Source organism: Alligator sinensis, unplaced genomic scaffold (assembly GCF_000455745.1).
Source record: "Alligator sinensis unplaced genomic scaffold, ASM45574v1 scaffold744_1, whole genome shotgun sequence".
NCBI classification, from domain to species: Eukaryota; Metazoa; Chordata; order Crocodylia; family Alligatoridae; genus Alligator; species Alligator sinensis.
The window spans coordinates 700879-723360 of NW_005842241.1; the positions used below are offsets into that span (position 1 = coordinate 700879).

The window sequence follows — 22482 nt, forward strand, 5'->3', positions numbered from 1 at the left end:
ATATATATATATATAGATAGATAGATAGATAGATAGATATAGATATGAATTGTAAGTGTATAAATAATGGTAGCAGCAACTCATTAGTACAGTTTTAATGAAAATTATATTTAAAGAATATAGTACATAATCTTTTTGGTAACTTTTCTTAATTATACAAGTGTTATTCTCTAGAGCCCCATGGTTTGTTTACCAAATAACACTATTCAGAATTTTTTTATGTACTAGTTATGCTGACTAGTTAGTAGGTGGTAAGTTTGTACTACTTTTCTCATAGTTATTTGTTAAATTAAATGAATATCAAAGAAGCTTTTTTACCCTTCCTTGCATAAATATTAATAAATAAACTAAAAATAAAAATAGCTTTCTATTTTTGCTAATGTCTGTCACATCTGATTGCTTAGTCAGGTATTCAGATTTAATCCATTATTCTACCTAGTTACATTCAAATATATTTTGATTAACAATTTTAAGTGTGACATTTTACATTTTTATCATTTTTTAAATAAATACCTTACATCAGTGTGTGTGTTCTAAATATTTTAAATTAAATTTTAAACTGCTATTATAAATAAATGTTATTACATTATCCCCATTTACTTAAATGGCCAGGCAAGAAAAGTTAATTTTCGTTTACAGACAGCAGGAGCAAGTAGAAAACAGATGCCTGATCCTGCAAACTCTTTACTCAGCTGAAATCATCCTTCTTCACACGTTTTACTCACATCCACATCCCCACTGAAGAATGGAAGCTCTCACATGGGTAAGGGCTACTCAAATCAGGCAACTTATGTGAATAAGCACTCCTCATGGCCCCAATCCAGTTTCAGGATCTGTTAGCACTGACCCCTGTCCCCCTGCTGCGGCCACTGGTCCTCTGGCATTCTGCATAGGTACGGAAACACATGCCAGTGGATGTCAGTGGAGGAGCAGGGCACATGTAAGTAAAAGTTTGCCATATTAGGTCCAAAGTGAGTTTCTTAGGTAGAAAAAATCTTCTAAAATAATTCTTATTTAAAGTAAGAGATATATATAGGTGTAATAAATGTCAAGTAAATTATTTTATGCCTTGCCCTAGAAATGATGCATTCATTTTTAAATGATTTAAAAACTAGAAAAAATTACCTTCAATCATTGGCAATAATTTCATACACTGAAATAGTACCTGAAGGATGCTCTTGTGGATCTATTTAGCACAATATAATTTTTAGAAATAAGCAAATAAGAATTGTTCAGGATTATTATTTTTAAAAAAATATGCCATGAAAGCTCCGTGTTATTTTATTTTTTATTACACAAGAATTTATTTATGAAAACCAGGCTGTCAATAAATTCAGATTCTGATACTGCAATAATGCCACAATAGAAAAGATGGTTTAAAATTTTTGTTTGAATATTTTTATTATTTAAAGATTATTTCTTCACAAGAAATGAACTGAACTGCAGATTTCACTAGTATTTTTAATTTTAGCTACAGTTAGAGGCATTTATAATGAAATCAAATGCTAAGCTTCACAATATAATTATTAACCTCCTCCTTTTTAACTTTATATTTAATGATTGAATTAGTAATCTTAAAGATTGTAAAATACATAGTGAATCATACAAAGTTTAATTTTTAGGGACAAAGATTTGTATTATGTGTTTACAATTATGCCAGAAACTAAAGTTAAAATTAGAAAATAATCAAAGTATGTGTAGAAATTATATTTAAAATGCAACTGTATTTCTATAATTACAAATAGTTTTAATAAAGGTACTTGTGGTAATAATTTGCAGTTTGTGCCATTATAACATTAGCAAACAGATTACAGAAAATATAATCTAACATCTGATTTATGGCACTGACTTGTCTTTTGTTACGTATTATATACCCAAACAACTGTATAATAGGCTTTAATGCCATGCAGGAATGAAGCAAATATTTTAAACTGAACTGTTGTTATTGACAAGTTACTGAGAGAGTGCAAAATTGGTAGACATTAAAATTTATGACCATGAAATCCTTTTTACAGTACTACTTGATATATCGTGCTTTAAATCAATACCTGTCAAGTCTTTTAGGTGACTGTATGATGGTGTCATTTTTGTCTTCTACAAAAGACTACAAAAAAGAGGAAAACCTATAGTGTTTCATATTTATATCTAGCTTCTCAGCGTGTAGTACTGGAGTAGCTATAATGACTAAGTCAGATGTTAAAGCTTATTCCAAGTTTTACTTCTTTTTTTTTATACAAACATTCCTAAAGCTGATGACCATTTGTATAGTCAATGAACTGATTTTAAATCCATATGTCATGGCACTGTAAAACATATGCTGTCTTAAAAGTAAACGCATTTTTTTCAAAAACCGCACTGGGTAAATATGTTTAAAATATGCACAATACATGAAGACACGTGTGTATGACAGAAAGATTAGGCTGCCAGGTGTAGTTTAAAAAAAAAAGAAGAAAACGTATGAACTACAGCAATAAGGTCTACACTAGTATCCATATAGATGGACATTGAGTAACTATATTTTTGGAGATGTTGATACTGGTTAAACTTCATTAAATATATGTTGCTAACTTTACATTAAGGTCCCAAATTCACTGCAGGCCTAAGTGCACATAACTTTGTAAAATACTATGGAATTGCATTAGTTTAGGATGCAGTAAATCTTGTCGTCATTAAATAAGTATGTACCTTGCTAATTAATAAGTAAAACCATTTCTTGAGTTCTGTGAAAGATTTAGCTCAGTTTATTTTATTAACACCCATTTACTTTGATGGCACTGGTTATATGTGTAAAAATAAAGAGTTTTGATCCTATATATTGCAAAATGTTCAAGAATTCAGGGTTCAGAACTACTTATTAATACCAGACATTATGATATTATCATCATAGTGACAGGCAACTAGAAGAGGCACAGGCTTCTGCTTAGCAGAAGGTAATTGGCTAGGAATAGAACAAGGAGAAGTTACTTCAGCAAATAGTAAATTAATTTAAAAACTAAGTTTCAGGCAAAAGAAAATGGTGGAAATTTTTGAAAATGCTGACACTTTATTTTGACACAAATTATTTTAATTTTTTTGTTTTGAAAGGCCATTTCTTTTCATTTAAAAATACACCTACTGTAAAAACAACAAAAAACCCAAAGTAAATTAAAAAAGAAACACAAATATTACTAAAAGAGTTAAACAAAATTAAAATGAAAACAAAACATTTTGTTTTAAGTCAAACGAAGCATTTGAAACTGAACACAAAAACTGTTTTGATTTTTGTTTCTGCCAAACTCCCCTGAAAAAAGTTCCGTTTTGGATTGGCTTGAATCATTTTCTTTTCTTTTCTTTTTTGGTTTGGCCTCACCCCAGAAAATCTGTTATTTGTCCATCTCTAAATATGATCCCATATGGAAATGGACTCTATGCTGGGGCATGGAGTTTTTAAGATTTGTTGATTAAAGCCATGGAAAGGGTAAGGGCAGAGGCTACAGTTAATGTTAATGAGCGCTGCACCCCCTGGAGGTCTTTAAACTTCTAAAGACCCTCCATGGCTAAGTGAGGAATTGACCTACCTTTGCATCATAAATTCTCAGATGTAGATCTCTATATTCATGACATACCTGAGCCCTATTCTTTGGGTTCTATATTCTAATTTAAAAAAAATCTTTTTACAGAGGAAGTTCCAGCTTTAAAATGATCAGTAGCTGCTTAGTGCCAGCTGCACAGTTCTCTCTCCCAAACCCTATTATATTGCTTTCAGATGAGTCCCTATATATGGCTGCCACAGTCTGAAGTACCTTTGTGGTTGATAATGGCAAACATTTTCTCACTTAGGGAGGGACCTGAATTAGGTATCGTAATAATATGAACACATATTAAGCATTAACAATTAAAGTGGCCTGATTTTTGGAAGCGCTAACCACTTGTAGATGATTTCAGCAAGAGATCTTGATGCTCAAGAACTTCAGGTAACAAATTTCGAAAATGTTGGAATAAATGTTTTAGCCACCAGTAGGTGCTAGAATCCAAGAGCCCTATCAAATTTCTATCGACTTTTGAAGGAATAGGATCCGGCCTGAATGTCTATATATACACACATCAGTAGTGTTCCATAGCTGTGATCAATTAACAGTTTTGCTTCTGAATCAACATACAGATTTTGCAAGTAGAAAAGTTCAGCAGACAACATGGCATAACTTGGAGAGTCTATAGTTACTATCCATCCACTATTGTTTTTAACAGCAATGTCTAAAACACTTAAATTGATTTTGTTTTATTTGATTTGTTTGTTTGTTTAGGTAATATAAGTGCTTAAATGTACACTGCGCCACTGTATGGTAAAAATGTCACCTCCTCTTAGGTCACAACCACAAGTCATATATGTTCAATAATAAAAAAATAACAAATATATAATTATCTTAAATCTGACTTGAGTGATAATGTATAGTTATGTAATTTAAAGTGTTGGTTTTATTTTCTAAATTTTGTAATGCATGTGTCAAATGGCTCATTTCTATTGCAAAAAAAACCCTCAACCCAATACAATCTTTTTGGTTGATGCACTGTCTCATCAGGGTGTCTGAGTGATCTTATACACCAATCATAGAATAACAGTCTGTATTACAGGACTCTGTTGCAAGGAGCCTGCTGGTCTTGCTGTCTGCCAGTACCCGTAGGTGTCACCAGCACTTACTGGGAGGGGAGCCAGAATATGGGAAAACAAATCAAAGAAAATAACTTTCATGTCCTAATTAACATGTTGATTTTTTTTAAATCACTTCTCCCCCACAAATCTTTAGCAATAATTGGTTAAAACTATGAAAAAGAAATAAAAAACATAAAAAAGAATTTCAAAATGTTCAGCACAGAGCACAATACCGCATCACATCTGAACTGTAATGGCAGGAAGAATCGCATAGTACACATCTTATAACCAGGCTTCTCTTACAAAAGTGGTTATTGTGATGGGCTGATTTTATAAAAACAGTCTCTGTTTTTGCAGTCAGAATTTTCTGTCTGCAATTTTAAAAGCAAGTTACTAGGGATGCATTTTATAGCACAAGTGCTCCAAGAAAGCATTTAGTAGTCTAATTTATATAATGCCCTTGTATGTACTAATTGATAAAGATGCAACATATTTTTTAGACATTGTCAAAACCATACCAGTGAAACCCATTAAGGCACCTTCTCTGGATTGCCTACGGAGCCCATCGTCATCTTGGAAATCAATGTACACAAGGTCTATAGCTTGTAGGCCAAAAGCCTTTGCAGTGACGACTATTTTTTGCCTGGCATATAGAATATCATGAGTTTCCTTACTGCTTGTTGCACCTAAAAAAACCCATGAATACAAAGAAAAGAAGCTGAAATTAGTTTCATAATCTTCTCATTTGAAAGGTTTTCTACATAAAAGTAATTGTTTCTTTGAATTCTCATTTAAGCGAATTTTTAAAAAGAAAAAGAAAGACGTAAGGATGCAAAGTTACACTATCAAAATCATGTAGAGAATTCATTCATATGCAGCTGCCAGGCAAAAAAAAAATCTTCAGATCTTAGCTTCTAAAATGTAGGGTGTGATTTAGTTCAAATCACAGGTTTTGGTATTGAAATGAATGGGAGTTTTGGCTGAGCAAGGACTGCAGGGCTGGGACCCACCTTCAGTAATTATGTGCTTCTATTGTTTATTGTAATGGTACTGAAAAGCATTACACCAAGAGAAGCATTATACAAATGGACATACTGTGTACAATGAAATGGTTAAAAAATTCACACTGAGAACAGAATTGCACTTTCCTTGGTTGCGATTCTTGTCACAACGGATGTCCTAAGCCAAATGTTCAAGCTTTAGTATTTGGATGGGAAAATTTGAAAAATTATGGCAGATGACTTTTGAGAGGGACAAAAAGCATTCACAAGACTTCATGTGCCCGCAGTATATCAGATAAAAAACATTCTCACATGAATGCTGGTGTGAAAAAATAATAATCTGTTCTCTTTTCCTTAGGGTCACTGCCTAGATATGGATCATCAAGTCATATGGAATAATTTAAAACTTTGTTGCTAATTTTATAGTAGAATATTTATACTTTGGTTAGACGTTGGCACTTCTAAACTATGCGTGTTGTCGTAAGGATTTTTGTAGCCGAATCAGAACAACAAAAGGAAAATTAGCAGATTATAAAGGGGATTCTGAAACTAGCTTTGAAAGAATGGTAATATTGCCTAAATGTAGGTCCTTGAAGTGATAAGGCTGTTTTGACATGGCAAGTGTTTACAGTAAATATACTAACACAAAACATGACAGGAAACTACTCGTGCATAATGTCAAAATATTGAATGGATATGCATATAATATTGTAAATTATGCTAAAATCAGAAACATGAGCATATCACTTGAAAAGCATTTCTTAAGAGTATATACAAGTGTTGGTTCCTATTAATATTACATTTAAAAATAATCTTAGTGATTTACCAGTTTTTCAATTTTTGCTATAGTATGACAAAAACAGAAAAAGATCAGTGTATTGTAAAGCCACAGCTCTAGCAGGAACATTTCAATATATCAGCAATACATTATAAAATAATAAAAATAATGGAGAAAGAAAAAGTAACTTCAGAATAATCTCCCTATAGTGTTTTAGCCACTGGGTAAAACAACAGTAGTAATCTGAACTGCAAATGACATAAATTAAGATTTATAATAAATAGGCAGGTAAGAACCTATGCTGGCACGAAAATCCTCTCCTCCAAAGACTACTGCATCCAAATGAAGGCCAACTTCGGGTCCTATCCTCAGTGTTTCTTCACATACTGCCTTCAAATGAGAACAGAGTATTAATTTCTACAGAATTTCAGGAATCCCAGAGAGCAAATTATACCATTTTATTCTATTAAAAAAAATCTAGAAAACCTTTTGGCTAACACTGCTTCAGCAAAATAAACTACTGTAAGTATTTCTTGCATTTAATATTTTAAAATGACTCAGCAAAACATATATCAATGTGTTTGCATATGAACAAATACTCTGTAGTTACAGCAGACAATCGTACATTTTTGCCTTTTTTGAGGGGGCAAATATGAATGAACTTATGACTGCTGTGGACACTTCTGCAACTGGCACTTTAAAAATACATGCAATACTAGTAAATTAAGTACTTGTTAAATGCTGCCCATAAATGAACACATACCTGACTTCTTTAATTTATACTTTAGTATTTATTAATGTTGTACAAGAAACAGGAACAAAGATGAGAGTGTCTGTTATGAAACAAATAGTAGTTGGATGTTTCAAAGCATGCATATTGTGAATTTAAAAATGTTAATATTGTTCAGTACAACTAAATTAGCTACCAGAAGCAAAAAAAAAAAAAAAAAAATGCAGCAAGTAGTTCTGAAATGCATGAATGCAAAAGTAAGCAGCACTTTGTTATTATGGGTATTATATAAAATTATATCAAAAGCATTACTATTTTATATCAATGTTTTACTATTATTAATATTTGTTAACATAATGCATGCAAAGAGATAGATGTAACTACAAATTGTATTGCTACTAAGCATTCACATGTGGCAGGTGCTGGCATAAGAAATTATTATTTTAAGTATAAACTGTAACTGACTTGACAAACCAAGAACTGTGGCATTAAACATTGTGCTACAAAATATCACAGGTGAAAAAACCATATAAATGTTTAAAATGGAGCCTCAATCTACGTACTAAAAATTAGCATGTTTGTTTAGCAATGCTTCAAACCCTGTTTTGAGATATATTTAAAATGCCTAATCAGAATGAATGGCTTTGCTAAATAAACATGTTGACCATATAAGGCCTCTTGAGCAGTTCCTAAAACTCTCATAACACAGAAGTTCTGAATGGTAGGAAACTTTTCCCTTGAAGTTTTAGGAGAACACTGCATTTCCAGTGAGTGCATTTGATTTTCAATTTCATCATCAATACATTCTTTCCCATGTAGAAATATAGGGGGGTACTAAGACTGGAGCACACACAGGGAAGAATAAAAACAGAATTTAAATTTAAGTGAATCTGAAAATAACAAAATTGTAAGTTGTGCAGATGTTATGTAGTCTAGAACTTTAGTTACACTTCTAACAACACTTAACAATGAATACAATCTATACACATGAAATGAAAAGCTGCTATTTGTCCTCAAATCAATAATACGAAATTTGGGAGAAGCTTTTAAAATAAAATCCATTCTGAAAGAGACCATGGAAGATTAATGAAATGATCAGATTATTTCTAAATAAAAGTCAAATACATAGTCACTTATGCCAGTTCCTAATTAGTTAAGTTTATTACATTAAGTTATGCACTCCAGATCATTTCAGAGCATAGCTACATATTGCAAAAAAAATTGAATGTAAAATTGAAATGAAAACGAATGCATATAGTTTTATTGTATGTTATGCATGTATTGTCTGATATTGGCATATGAAGACCTTCACATAAAGACTATGAGAAATAAAACATTCAAACTCTTTAGGGAATTGCAATTAATAATTTGTATTAATTTTATATCTCTCATTTTGAGAAACTGCTTATTTAAAGGACATGGACTGTTTAATTAAAACCCAGGTTGTTGATATGATAAAATATTTACTCCTCAACTACAGCAAGGTTCCTTACCTTAAAATTGAGTAACCCCATTGCAGTTTCCACAAAAGGGATTAAATTCATTGGTTCTACAAGTGTTCGACCTTTTAAGTGATGTAAAAATCTGTCTGAAAACTAAAACCAGAACAGAAATTATCAGAGTAAAATTAATTTACTAATATCTGCCTGAACTCATTCATACCTTTTAAAATGTTTCTACCTGGCTTTAATTACAAAGAAAACCAGAACCATAATAATAATAATAATAAAAACCTTTAAAGTAGGTCTGTTTTGAGGCCTACAATTTTGACCTGCAGTGTTACTGTATATTTTTAAGTTTAAAGGTTTAATTGCAAAAATATTTACTTAACACCTATCACCCTGACTTAGTTAAATGCAAATCAGCAGGCCCTTAAAAACAATGAAGTATTGATATACCTGACATCCTGTTTTGTTTCAGGTCTAACACTGACATCACTGTAACTGTTCCGCAGCCTTCTAAGTGGCATCCGTATTATGCATTACGGCACCGTTACCCTTTGTTCAGGAGTCTTTTTCTTCATAATTTTTAGCTTACCTAGGAAGGCCTTAAAAAGGAAGTTTAATTCTTTGAAGACCAAAGCTTTCCAATTTTTTCCATGAGACCAGTTCACAGCTAGCTTTGAGCTGCCAGTGGGGTAGCCCAAATTCCAAAATCTATCATCTGGAAACATACAAAAGCGCTTGCACAGATTTTTCCCTTTTCAAAAGAAAAAAACCCACAACCTATATTGTAAATCTATTATGTCTGTCTAGATCTAGCAATTTGTGAGGAGATAAATATATCACAGGTATGGCAAAAATATTTTAGTAAATAAAGACAAAAATAACACATGCATTCATTTTAAATTTAAGGAATATTCAACCATTAATGGATATCAAAGGAAAGGGAATTTTAATCATCTCTCCATTCAGTCTCAGTTGGGTAAATCATATCTAAGAGATTTGCATAAATATAAACCATCAAAGACTTTTCATCTTCAAAGGGGGTTTCAAGACCCTATAAGCTTTGTACTGTAATCATCACAGGTCACAACCCTGCAGGAATAAGGCTGCTATGGCAACATAAAAAACTAATGCTTAAGGCTTAGCATAATATTCTGACTAATAGAAAGGAAACTCATTTTAAAAGCTGGCAGCCTATTTACCAGAAGCTGGTTTAGAGGTGTTATTTCCCCTTTTAGCTTCCCTCCTCGCCCCTCCCAAAAAGAAAGGAAAATCTAATCAGTGAGATCTTTAAAAAGCTTTTGAGCAATTTGCAGTAACTTTACAATTAGGCCAAAATAAATCACATCCTGCCCTCCCCATATTTTCTTTGCATCATCATCATCATCACCATCATCATTATCATCACCATCACCTCTGTAACTTTACCCTGGAGAAAAGAACTCAACTAGAAATTAACAGAATTCAACTAGAAATTCACTGTCATGCAAATGTGAATGTGTACAGTATCATAGGTACAGCAACAGAAAATAGTAAACTTTTCACATACAGACTGTGAACACTGGAAGTGGTGGAATAGAATAATTCCATTTCCTTTAGTTCTTAAAAAATCGGATTTTGATTTTTTAATGGATGCTACTGGGTATATATCTTACACGTACGTTTAAGAGAGAGAACTCTGTATATTTCAAAACACTTAAAAAGTCTCATTGTCGACTTTCTCCATTTTAATATCTTGTTTTGAAGGGGGGAGAGAAAATGTTTAATGAATATTGTTGCCCTTCCTTTTCTTTTTAAAATTTTGTTATAAGCACCAATACAAAAGGTAACTAGTGGAGAAGTTTCAATTAATTTTTTCAAAAGGAGACAATTAAATGTTTCCGGCCTGGTAAAGTGTTCATTTCAGTGAGAGGGGGGAAAAAAAGAAGGAGGGGGGGAAAAAACAAAGATTGGGGAGGGGATGAAGTAGCAGGCCTCAGCAATTCTTTCAATTCCAGTGCACACCCAATAGTGTGTTGGGAAGAATGCACACTGTTCAGGATTTGTGGGAGAATTGTCCCATGACAAAGGAGGGAGAGTTACGCTTGTTATAGTCCAATAAGCCATGCCAGTCAAACAAGTACCCATACTAGGGACAAAAGGAAAGCAAGAGATTCTCACACAAAAGAAAACAAGTAAGCCCATCTTTTAGTTGTGCATCAGCCTCCAGGTTTTATGCTTCACATAAATAAAAATGAGGGGGAAAAAATAAACAGCTTCTGTTACACTACAAATCTCAAACAAAATTATATAATGTGTGTGTGTGTATATACACACACACACACACACACACACACACACACACACATATATATAATATAGAAATATATGTATATATAGAAACAATGCCATTAACTCCAACACATTCTCTGCATCCAAGGGTTTAACAGAATGCAACATAACAACAATACAGACAATAAGATATAAGCTAGTGCGAATGGTTTATTTTCTAATAGGATGACGTTAGAAATAAAAGTTAGCCACGAGAAAAGGTGGAGGGGAGTGAGGTAGCAATGGCAAAGAATCTTTTCATTTTATATCAGTGTAAAACATATTTGGTGGTAGTGAGGGACCTGCCATTTTGGAAGCATGAATATTCATAAATGACAACTTATGTCTAACACTTACATGGTTGTAAACCCTGAGAGGTATATTCTAGTTAATTTAATTAAATGTTCATGTAAGGGGACATAACCTTCATTTGAAAAAGGGGAGACAGACGGTATGCTACTAAGAAATAGAAAAGAACTGTAACATGGTAACAAAGTCATTGAATTCTACTTGCATATATTGTCTTAAAGGCTTGATCAAGGGTTAGGTGCTGAGATTAAAACAGGTATAAATACATCTAACTATTTTCATCACAGTTTGCATACATTTTAGGTGCTTACTTTATTTGTGATTTTTAAAAGTACGGAATGGTATAATTAAACATTATTCCTCTAGTGGTATTTTGTAGAAATAATGGTATCTCTAAATAAAATGTACCTCTTCTTGACAATTAAAACGATTATAGCATAATTAGGCCTATTTCAAAGTTTTCTTAAGTAATTTGACATGCCAACCATTTACATTTCAGGTTTTTATTGGCTGAAAAGTCAGTCATGAAACACAAACACACCTGCCAGCAATTAAAAAGGAAGAAATAGAGAACTGCTCAGGAAATAATATCTGTGCTAATTAAAAACACTAGTTAAAAGCTTCCTGTTTGTTCCTCTAGTTGCCCTAAGGAGTGACCTTTTCCTCCCCCTACCCATTTTTTCATATGTTGCTAACATGTTTTCACCATCTATAGCTTGCAATGCATGTATATAAAACACACATAGGTGACCCTTTTTAAGATGTTAGAGATCGTTCAGAGTTTGATATAAAAGGGTCAAATTCTTGTGCATTTTCTGTGTTTTGATAATGTACTGCAACAATGATATTCATTTTCCATTGATAACAGTAGGAAGAAAAGTAATTGTCTTTAAAAACTGCCATTGCTCTATGTATGTTCTTTGTCCAACTCCAACTCATACATATCATAATTAAATACTTCCCTATGTTCTTAGTGCCAAAATCTAACCCTGCCCCACGATAATTGCAACATTCTTTATAACTCAAGTTCATTGGCCCAAGGAGTTCAATCAAAGCTATGATGATGGCATGTTACTCACCCATCTTATTTCTTCTGTACTTTCAACCTTTGGCAGCATCAGGCTTGAAGGAAGGATGCTGGACTGTAGAAGCACCTCTAGATCTTGTTCTGCAAGATCACTGGACACCGAATTGATCCTAATGCACTTTTCAGTCTGGCCAAACTCAAACTCCTCTAGTGTTTTCACAACTGTCTGTCTTGCTTCTTTCTAGAATATATATATTTAAAAAATAGCTTATATTGTATTGATATAGATGCCCATTGAGCAGACATGTGACACTGAAGAAACAAAATGAGAACCGACAATAGAAACAATATTTTTTCAAAATATCCATCACTTTTGCCTTTTATTAAGCTACTTGCAAATACCTCATAATTTTATCTTTATCACTCTCTTCATACTTAACATATAATTATTCATTTTCTTGTATGATGAATAATATTTGTAGAAAACAATCATGTTTAAAATTACTTTAAATTGCCTACACCCCCCTCCCCCCCGTTATACTGGTATAGTCCTTTCTACACTCTCTGAAAATGGAATGTTGAAACTACTTAAAATAATACTTCCAATTCATATTTATACCATTATATATACCTGGATAGTGCATGGTTGTCAGCAAATACAGGCCCGTGTCTATATTTCTTTTGTCTTCCTATACGAAACTCTTTTTTTACATTAATTTTAGCTGTGTTAAAATTTATAGTTTACGTAAAAACTCCCAGGTGAAAATAAATGCTATGTAATGCAAAATAACCTGTAGATGTTCCTGGAAGCTTTGATTTGTCATAAAAGGTACTCCGCGTTACTAGAAAACATGAAAAGACCCTCTGTTTTTTCCCATTGACACACACGTCACAAACATGATGAAGGACAGAAAGTTTAGAAATGTACTCAATCTTTATTTTGCATTCAGCATACTTAAATACTTTACTGAAATGAAACACTTTTATTGGCTTTGAGAAAAAGAGGGGGGCAAAAAGGAAAGCACTTGGGTTCACTATTTCCTGCCAATTTCAGTTTCAAAAAAAAATTCCTTCAACTTGCCAACAGCCCTTAACAAATTCTCATTGTCAAAATGAACACTTATCAAAAGTAATTTCATTTGTGAAGAGTTTTTATGGTACTAATAAAACTTTAAAGCTTCTGACTCATGAATGTTAAAAAACCAGCTTTAACAATATACAGCTATTTGAATAGAAGTACAGGCAAACTCAGAAAAAAATCATCAAAGTTAATATCCAAGTCTAATACTAATCAGTGAGACAACACATGACAGCAGATTTAAACCAGATGGATACAAACCTCTGCCTGTTAGTAGAGACAGAAGAGGTTTCAAAATGTGGTCTGAGTTAAACAGTGTGAGGAAACAGTAGCTTACAGTTGTCAGGTCAGATCAGAATAGGGTCTCCAAGACCAGCTTAAGACAGCTCTTCAGTGTACTGATTTACAAGGCTTGGACTGCCAATAATTAGGGTAAGTTTAGACAAAAGCAAGTGATGGCTCTAACCAGTTAAACTGAAAGAATAATGAAGCAGAAAGTTAATGAAACTTGAATCGCACAGCCTTCAGCTTGGTGCTCCCATCCATGCTTCTCCAACATATGCCCATCAGCTGGACAGAGAAGGACAATGCGCAACACATGCAGATAAACACCTTCCCATGTTATGAGAAAGACTACATTCAGTGCTAATTACCACAAAATACAAATACATTAAAAAAGTATTATAGCCACTTTGAATGCAACCTAATTGCAGCCATTAAGAAATCCACAAACCAACAAACAGTTTATTACAAGCATGTTTAGCTGGAAGAAAGCTCCAACATGCAGCTATCTAAAATCATTTGTCTTCTGGTTTCTGTAAACTGAACTATATGGTGTCAGCACCGGTAAATATAAAACCCACTAAATTCTCCTTGTCAGAGCAGGAATAATTAGCCTGAAAGTTTTTAGATTTAGTGCAGAGAGGTAGTTCGACAAACATTCTCCAAACCAATTTATGCTCTTAATTAGTGTCAGATTATCACAGTTTTAGCACATACCGATCAATGTACAAAATAATCTCACTAGATATCCCTATAATTAAACATCCAATTCCAAATGAAGGCACATCACTCAAAAACCTACAATCTGATTCGTTATTTTTTTTCTGATCAGAATAATGATCAGTAAACATTCTTGTGAGCTGTTTTTCCCCTCAGGCTGTAAACCCTCTTCCCCCCAAAAAGACAGATCATGTCTTTCTAGGTATATTTCCATACAAAATATTTATTAACAGGCTGTTGCTTTTAGCAATTTGCATAAACTAAGTGTGCAACTCTCTGGTACACATCCCAAAAATAACCAACTTCACTGAATTCATACCAACCAACCAATGTGGGTTTTTTCATATTTTAATAGAGAAATATGTTGCTGTGTTAGTTAACACACCCATGCCATCTGTTGGGTTGAGAATAGATTCAATTTCTTAGAGCCATTAAATTTTATAGTTCTGTCTGCTTCAGAACGAGAGAGAGATTTCCCAGCACTGGAAACGATTCTCTTATTTGATTAAATTCACCCAGTCGCTATGATTTCCAAATCAAAATTCAACTATACAGATTAATTATGACTAAAATAATAGGTACCAGCTACCTAGAAGCTTTCAGGTACCCCAGTCAGCTGTACAAACCTGCAACTACTGAAGTCACTGGAATAGCAAGATCAGGTCCACAGACAAATGTTTTGTGGGTAAATACGAAAACATACTCAAAACCTCATCAAACACATCAAAAAAAGAGAGCTGTTTCTGTATCACTATGCAATCAAATACAGACACTACTATATTTACATAATGCGTAAAAAAGATTAAACTTTTAGTTAGTTTGACTACTCTGTTTAGTAATAGAGAAAATTTGATACCTGATGCACTTATATAAATACAGGTAGGTACTTGAAATAAGAATGAACCTGCTTACATACAAATCCTCTCTTACACGTGATCAAGTAAGAATTGGTGAAAGAACAGTTAGATCAAGTATATACTCTGCTTGATGTCAGCATTGTACCAACCAATGCAGTGAATGAATACTAATAAAGAAGTAAACCTTACTGTTAAATAACTTAATCCATTCTGAGGTAGCTTGGAATTATTGTATCCCAGTTCATATCTAGGTTCAAAACTGACTGGGAATTCCATAAAATGGAAGGAGATAGAAAGATGACCAACAGTTCCTATTCTAAACTGATATCAATACAGTATTCAGATTTGCAACTTTTACTTGATAATCCATTCTGGGGCTACTTAAATGTAAAACAGTAGCTAATAAGCATATTATTATATTCATTCTAATATATGACTCTGAATAGGGCATATTAAGACTTCTGTTACCATGTACTGCTACCAAATGGAGAAGATAAAAGGTTTCAGTGACGTAGCACTGCAGATAAATCAACCATCACCAAGGCACACAGACACTGAAATTAAAGAAGAGAATATGCGTGCAGTTGGTTCAATTGGCACCCATTAAAGCTAATAACTAATCATCCTCACAAGTTTCTAGCTCTGAATGATCAAATCTGCAAAGAAAACAACATCCGTCCACTTTTACACTCCAGTGGAAGAGGTGGTCCCTCGCGGCAGGGCTGCACAGTCTCGCCATCTGGAGAATAAATCGAGTGTGAAGTACAGTATAGTTTGGGACCAAGCTCCGTGGCGGCAGCTCAGCAGTTAGTTCATTAGTTCCAAACTTCCAGGGATTAGAGTGGTATCAATTCTACTGTCGGATAGGATAAGACAGACAGAATACGAGATTCAAGGAAGAATGTGACAACTAAGAAGGAGCCCCTTGGGCTTATTTATAAAACTACAAAGTATAAACACATTTAAATAAATGCCTTAAATAATAGCATTATCACAGTTCCATAACATCTGAATTAGTACCTTTTTTAAAGTTATATGCTAACATATAGAAATTTCAGTTATAAACCCGGGGGAATGCCATAGAACTTCATAAACACCTGGGACACAGTGTTTAATAAAGAAATAAAAAATCCAAATGTTTGGATTAATGGAATCTTTACAACTAGAATAACAGAGTCAAAACTGTATTTTCTGTGTTCTTTTCAAGTTGATAACATATTCTGCAATCAACTTTTTCCATTATTATAATTGTAGAAGGATCATTATCTTTTTGGGGTGTGGGGAGAGGCATGTAGCTATAGAAATATATCTGGTCTTTTGTGAGTTGTAGCTCTATTTTACCTCATCTGGACATCCTCCTCATTTTTTCCTCAAGATCGTAAGGTTTTAATGTGAAGACAGGAAACAGGCATAAATGTAATAATAAATTATAAAGAGATTAAGTAAATAAATAATAGAACTATGCTAAATTCACTCTGAGAGATTATCATGATAATATCTCTTTACAGTATCCTTTCCTTCAAAAATCTGATCTCTTAAAATGGTAGACCACAATATATCACCCCCATGGCTATAATAACTTTGTACTATAGTCACAAGTATTTTTGTGATAGCATTGAAATGGTAAGAACATACAACTGTGTTTTAATGTTATTTCCCTAGTGAACTGTCTCTAGAGCTTGACATCAGCAAATCTTAATCACACGGCACACAAATCTGGATTCTGTCTTTCTTCAGACAAGCCTGTAAAAGTGTAAATGCAGATGCATAATAATGAATGATACTCCGGCAAAATTAGTTTTTGGAAAGGAAAAACTTGGAACTTCTTTTTCTGTGACAAATTTCCTTCAACAAGAGAAAGCTCTATAAAATATTAGGTTATTTAGTTTCATGTTTATAGCAAAAGTGGCAGTAAAACAGAAATCACATTCTTTTTCAAAGGCAACAAGGCAGAACCATTTATTTATCTGCTGAATATTTCTGAATACAGCATATATAGTTCATGATGTTTATTTTCTGTTTTGCACCAGCACTATGCCTAGTATAGTGAACTGGTACACAGCGCATTGAGATAAAGCAGTTAACTATACTTGGCTGAGGAAACATAAGTAATGGCCTTTTTTAAATGGTTTAATGTACAATCCAACAATTCAATAGTATAACCTCACAGAACCTTTTTCCTATTTTTTTTTGAAAGGACCATAACCTTTAATGCTCTGCATAGCTGATTGGCAGTTGCTTGCTGCCATTTGGCCTCACAAAGGCTTCCTCTCCCAATGTAGGCACAAGCACATTCCGTGAAGGTGCTCAGTGGCGTTCATCTGATATCATCAGAATTGGACAACGTCCATATATAGCCATCAGGAGGTACCTCAGCTTGAGATGCCACAAGAGGGAGAACCAGAAAAACAGATTCTTATTTCCACAAGGCCACACCAGCACCACGGGCCTAAGGGTTTATAAGTCCTGATTAAGCCTTTATGGATGCTGAACTGTGCAACCCTTCTGAAACTTTACAGCAACTGTGGATCTGATGATGGGAAAAATGCTGCAAGCAGTGTCAATATTTTTATGATTTAAAAAGAAATATTTTTCAGACTGTTTTATGTCTCAAATACTCAAAGCAACACAGTCTGTGATAGAGGTTAATACGTGATCAACATGATATAAAAGCCTGCAGGTCATCTTAAGATACAACATAAATCTCTCTACGTGCAATAAAAATAATGCTTAGGTGTCACTGGGGTAACCTGCCAACATACCTCCACCACCTCCACAGTTACTTCACCCCACAACAGAACCATCAGCATTCTGCTGCACCTCCAGAAATGTTATATATCTCATCCAATGCACCAAATGCCCTGATGGAAAATACGTAGGAGAGACCAAACAACAGCTGCGCATCAGAATGAACACACACCGGAAATCTATTAAAGACAAGAATACCCAACTACCTGTGGGGGTACATTTCTCACAAGAAACCCACTCTCTCTCCAGTCTCTCAGTTCTAATCCTCAAAGGGAATTTACAAAACACTTCCCAAAAAAGCCTATGAACTTCACTTCATCAACCTCCTGGATACAAAAAATCATGGACTAAATATAGACATTAGATTTATGACACATTACAACCTGCCTGACATCTGACTCCCCAGGTATCTCTCCACTATTTACCTGCTACATTCATTCCCCCTCCCCCCCCAGCCTCTCTCTCACCCACTGACTCCTCAATTTACATCTTCACTGACTGCCTTTCTTGTATGCATACCAGCCTCTGGCTTCTTTATTATTCATTCCATCCAGGAAAAGCGCACACCAACTGCAGAAGAGCACATACCAACCTCAGCCTGATGAAGGTTATTTAAACCCAAAAGTTTGCTATAAGAATTTTCCCCATTATTTGAGTTGGTTTAATAAAAGATATCAGATTTACTCAAAGAACTTTGTCTGCCTAGGTGTCATCTAGCACTTTTTGTGTGTGCATACTTTATATATAGGTTTACAACCTTGGACTGTGTTACAATAGCATTTACAAGTTTTTAATGAGAGTATTATGTACGATAAGTCTAACAAGAAAGAATCTTGTCCACAAATGTAGAAGGCTATTCTTCTCTCTGTCAACTTTTATAAACACTTTTGAAAGAGTTGCAAACAACCTTTCAATTAAAACAAATCAAGCTAACTCTAATTTAAGCTGGTTGCAAGATGCAGTCCCTTTACTTTTTTTCCAGCTTTCTGAGGATGTTTTTCTCTTTGTGACAGATTAGCATCACAAACGAGAATTCTTTAGAAGCATTAGTGTTAATTAGTCTCCTGGACAATATGAATGAGCTGCTGCATGATGAAATGATGCAACAAAATATTAAATCTGATGTAATCAATAATGAAACACTGCAACATTTTTTCCAGTTACACAGAAACTCAACCATCTGTCCTCAGCAATTAGTTTTGTTTAAGAAATGCTGCTTTTGTGTCATGTGCAACAAGCTAAAAATGAAAATATTTGTGTCTACCCTTCCATATATTTTTTGTAATCACAGTTGTTCTTACTTTAAAAAATGTATTTTTTGGTTTATGTTGGCTAATTAACTTATAATAGTCCTCTGCATTCCAGTAAAACTGAATAGTAGGCAATCGTCGATCCTCTGGATCATGGTGTACACACAAGAGGTCTAGTCAAATGCCTGATGAATCCGCTTGTATGGAGTCCTGTGACCATCACAACAAGACCTTTGACATGCATACCTAGACAAGAGTATGGAGGAGTGGAGGCTGCCCAATAGCTACCATCCCTCCTTTATACCACTGATGCAGAATCCAAAGGCCAGACCAAGTCCAGGCAATCAGTGCATTGATGGTTGTTGCTTCTGCAAGAGTGCAACAGATAAGAACTGCTTTTGACTGCTTAAGGTCCCAGCGAGGGCGTGCTTCTGTCAGGGTGATGTCCCTTAGCCTTTTTCCAACCAAGGAGTGTACCCATAATAAAGTGGGGGCTTGGGTTTTGAGGTGCCTATATTTGCCTTACTCTTGAGATTGCAACATGGTGGTATTTTATAGGAGCTACCCTGTCAAAAGTAGCCCCACCATATCGCCACCAGGTCCTCCAGTTGGATGCAGTTTACAGTCTTATTAGCAAGAGAAAAACTGACATCATCAATACGCAGGGGATGGGCATGGGGACAACTATTTTAAGAGATGTGCTGATCAATTGTTTCCAAGCTGAGAGCATGGTTACAGTTATTTTTATTTTACATTTACTGATCAATTATTTGAATAAGATGTTCAAAGATTAAAATAAATAAGTAAAGCGAAATAAGGAAAATGTAATATGACAAAGTTAAAAATGAATATCAGTGTAGTTGGAGAGAAAATAAGGAACTGAGAAACTGCCACTGTAAAAAAGCAACTGTTGCAAAACAAGCGGATGCTCCCATGGTAATCCTCAAACTATAACACAGCTCCTTCAGCAGAAATCAGTGTGTCAAAAGCCTTATGCCGATTTAGAAAGCACTAGCTTGCATGTAAATCTCAACAAACTGCATAAACCCTGTTTAATCTACTCTGAGGAAAAGTTATCTTGGTATAGAAGCAGCAGCAGAAGAGAAGCTCCCCATTCCAGGAAGGAGCTGGGAAGATATCCCCAGGTAGGAAACTCTCCGGATAAAGCCTTTTATTTTGAGATCCTATAGACTTACAAGCCCATTGTCCCACTTTAAGTATCTGTGAAGTATCTGTAAAGTACCAGGACAGCCCCAGTTGTATTAAGGAAAAAGTGTTAATTTGAGTTAATTGCCATTCAAGCTGTGTGCGCAAATGACTGTCCTGTGCGATGAGAGTCAAAGCCCAGGGTAATCAGTGGGGGATAAACCCCATGTCTTGCTTTTACTTTGGCTATCATGTTCCCCTGAAAAGCTCTGATTTACCTCTGACCTGCCTTCACCACCCTCCCCATTACTGGGGCTGACTTAATTCAAATGGCCAAAATAGCAGTGTCCCCCTTCGCTGGGGTTTGAGAGTCAAGAGGGGATTGCGATCCTCTGAAGACCCCAGAAACCAATCAGACCCTGCAGGACTACTGGGTAGGTGCTCTCTCTGCATTGCCTTTACATTCTTTTTAATCAGCAGATGTTTTTTTCTCACTCATCATGTTACTACAGAAATTGCTTCTCTTTGAAACAGCTCCCATTTCCTGAGGTTTATTTTCAAATTTACATGTTTATACTCAACAGTGTCAATTTGTAAATGTATGTGTCCTTGTCTACAGGATTCAGGAAACAACAGTAGGTCAGGGGTTGGCAACCTATGGTCTATGGAGCCATTGGATTTGGCCTGTGGACTGGGGGCTCCAGTGGCATTGAGTGGTGGTGAGCTGTGCCCACACCAGTGTTGGGCACTTTGCCCACACTGCCCCACTGCTGGGCAGCAGAGAAAACAGTCGGGGAAAAGTGGCAGCAATGGCGAGGTCCTAGCACTAGCCCACTTTGATTCAACTTGGGTCCATTTCGAAAATACTGTCAATCCCTGTAACAGGAGGTCAGTAGAACCGGCTATAAAATGTTGGTAGAGGCATATCGTACAGTAATGCCTGCAAGAATTGTTCAAAAGCAGATGGAGTACTGCATAATCTAGAACATGGATTATTAAACCTCTTCATTGGGTTGGAAATATTTTAATACTGAGATATTTTCTCATGGACCATGAGATCTCTCTGATCTCCCTTTTGTGATCATGTGATTTACCTCAATTTCCATTCATGGTGCCATAACATAAGCAGCAACTACAGTAATTTGTGGCATGGAAGAGTAATATTAGGGAACTATCTAATATAATTTGCATTGATTTTTGTTATTTTAGTTTAGAAACTTGGAATAAGGACAAGCCAGCAGCATGTGACCATCTAGCTATCCACAGACCACAAGAAAATGCTCTGTGGACTAGTATGGGAAAAACTGATCTTGAGAGCTCTACCACAGTTAGTGGCTCCCTTCAAAATGAGACTGCTTTTTCTCATATGGATCTATTCTGCCAGAACAATTGAGAATGCTGGACCTCCACTGCTGGAAAAGTCCAATGAAAGAAGGACAGTGGTGATGGAAAGAAACTACAAACTCCATATACCATTGGCTAGTGCATCTCAAGTAGAGTCTGATACATCTTCTGGGTAGACTGCTGCTGGTAGGTCCCCCAAAGTTGTTCAGTGACAATTTAAATGGATCCTCTCTTAATAGAGCTCTGGAAGGAAGAGCAACAATGTCTTGCATTGGGGGAAAATATCTCTCTGGGGTGCAGCAGCAGGCACACTGTGTTTTCCTGTAGTGACTAACTGAGCTCCTACTGTGTAAAATGAGATTAACCCTATGATTCACTTATTCATGGTAAGGGACAGAAATCTATTAGAGTCTAAACGCAATCCAGTGACACAATCCTTTTTCTTCTTTCTGTCCCTGGAAGCTTTTAAGTAAAGGTTACAGAAACATTCCCCTGGGATGGTTTAGACAGATTTGGTTTTGCCTTAAGCAAAGGGTTGGATTAGTTGATATCCTGAGGTCCCTCCAGCCCTATCTTTCCATGGTTCTGTGGTTCGCTAGCACTATGAACAATGCTCTACCTGAGAGTGGTAGCAGCAGAGGTTGATGTTGGATGAGATAACCCTTTCCTTGTGTGTTGTATGCATTCAGTTCAGTCTAGCAGATATCTTTGTGGATGAGTAGGTCAGAAATCCTGGTTATCTGAGAGTTTTTCAAAACTTTCATTTGCTTCTCATTTAAATAAGAAGGATGGGGGAACAGGGGAGGCCATCTCATTCTTCCTGAGAA

The 22482-nt window shown here is 35.0% G+C and overlaps 1 protein-coding gene across 5 annotated transcripts in view; it reads right to left on the reverse strand.

The window, feature by feature from the left end:
- Positions 1 to 22482, reverse strand: part of CLYBL (citrate lyase beta like) — a 130843-nt gene that overhangs the window by 20728 nt on the left and 87633 nt on the right. For 2 of the 5 annotated variants that reach the window (XM_025208623.1, XM_025208621.1), the window contains exons 3-6: positions 12283 to 12471; positions 8633 to 8734; positions 6706 to 6799; positions 5149 to 5316 (exon numbers count right to left, since the gene is read on the reverse strand). In XM_025208623.1, coding sequence (XP_025064408.1) covers positions 5149 to 5316; positions 6706 to 6799; positions 8633 to 8734; positions 12283 to 12471 — 553 coding nt within the window. The remainder of the gene's footprint in view (positions 1 to 5148; positions 5317 to 6705; positions 6800 to 8632; positions 8735 to 12282; positions 12472 to 22482) is intronic. The other 3 variants (XM_025208622.1, XM_025208624.1, XM_025208625.1) reach the window with 3 other exon arrangements.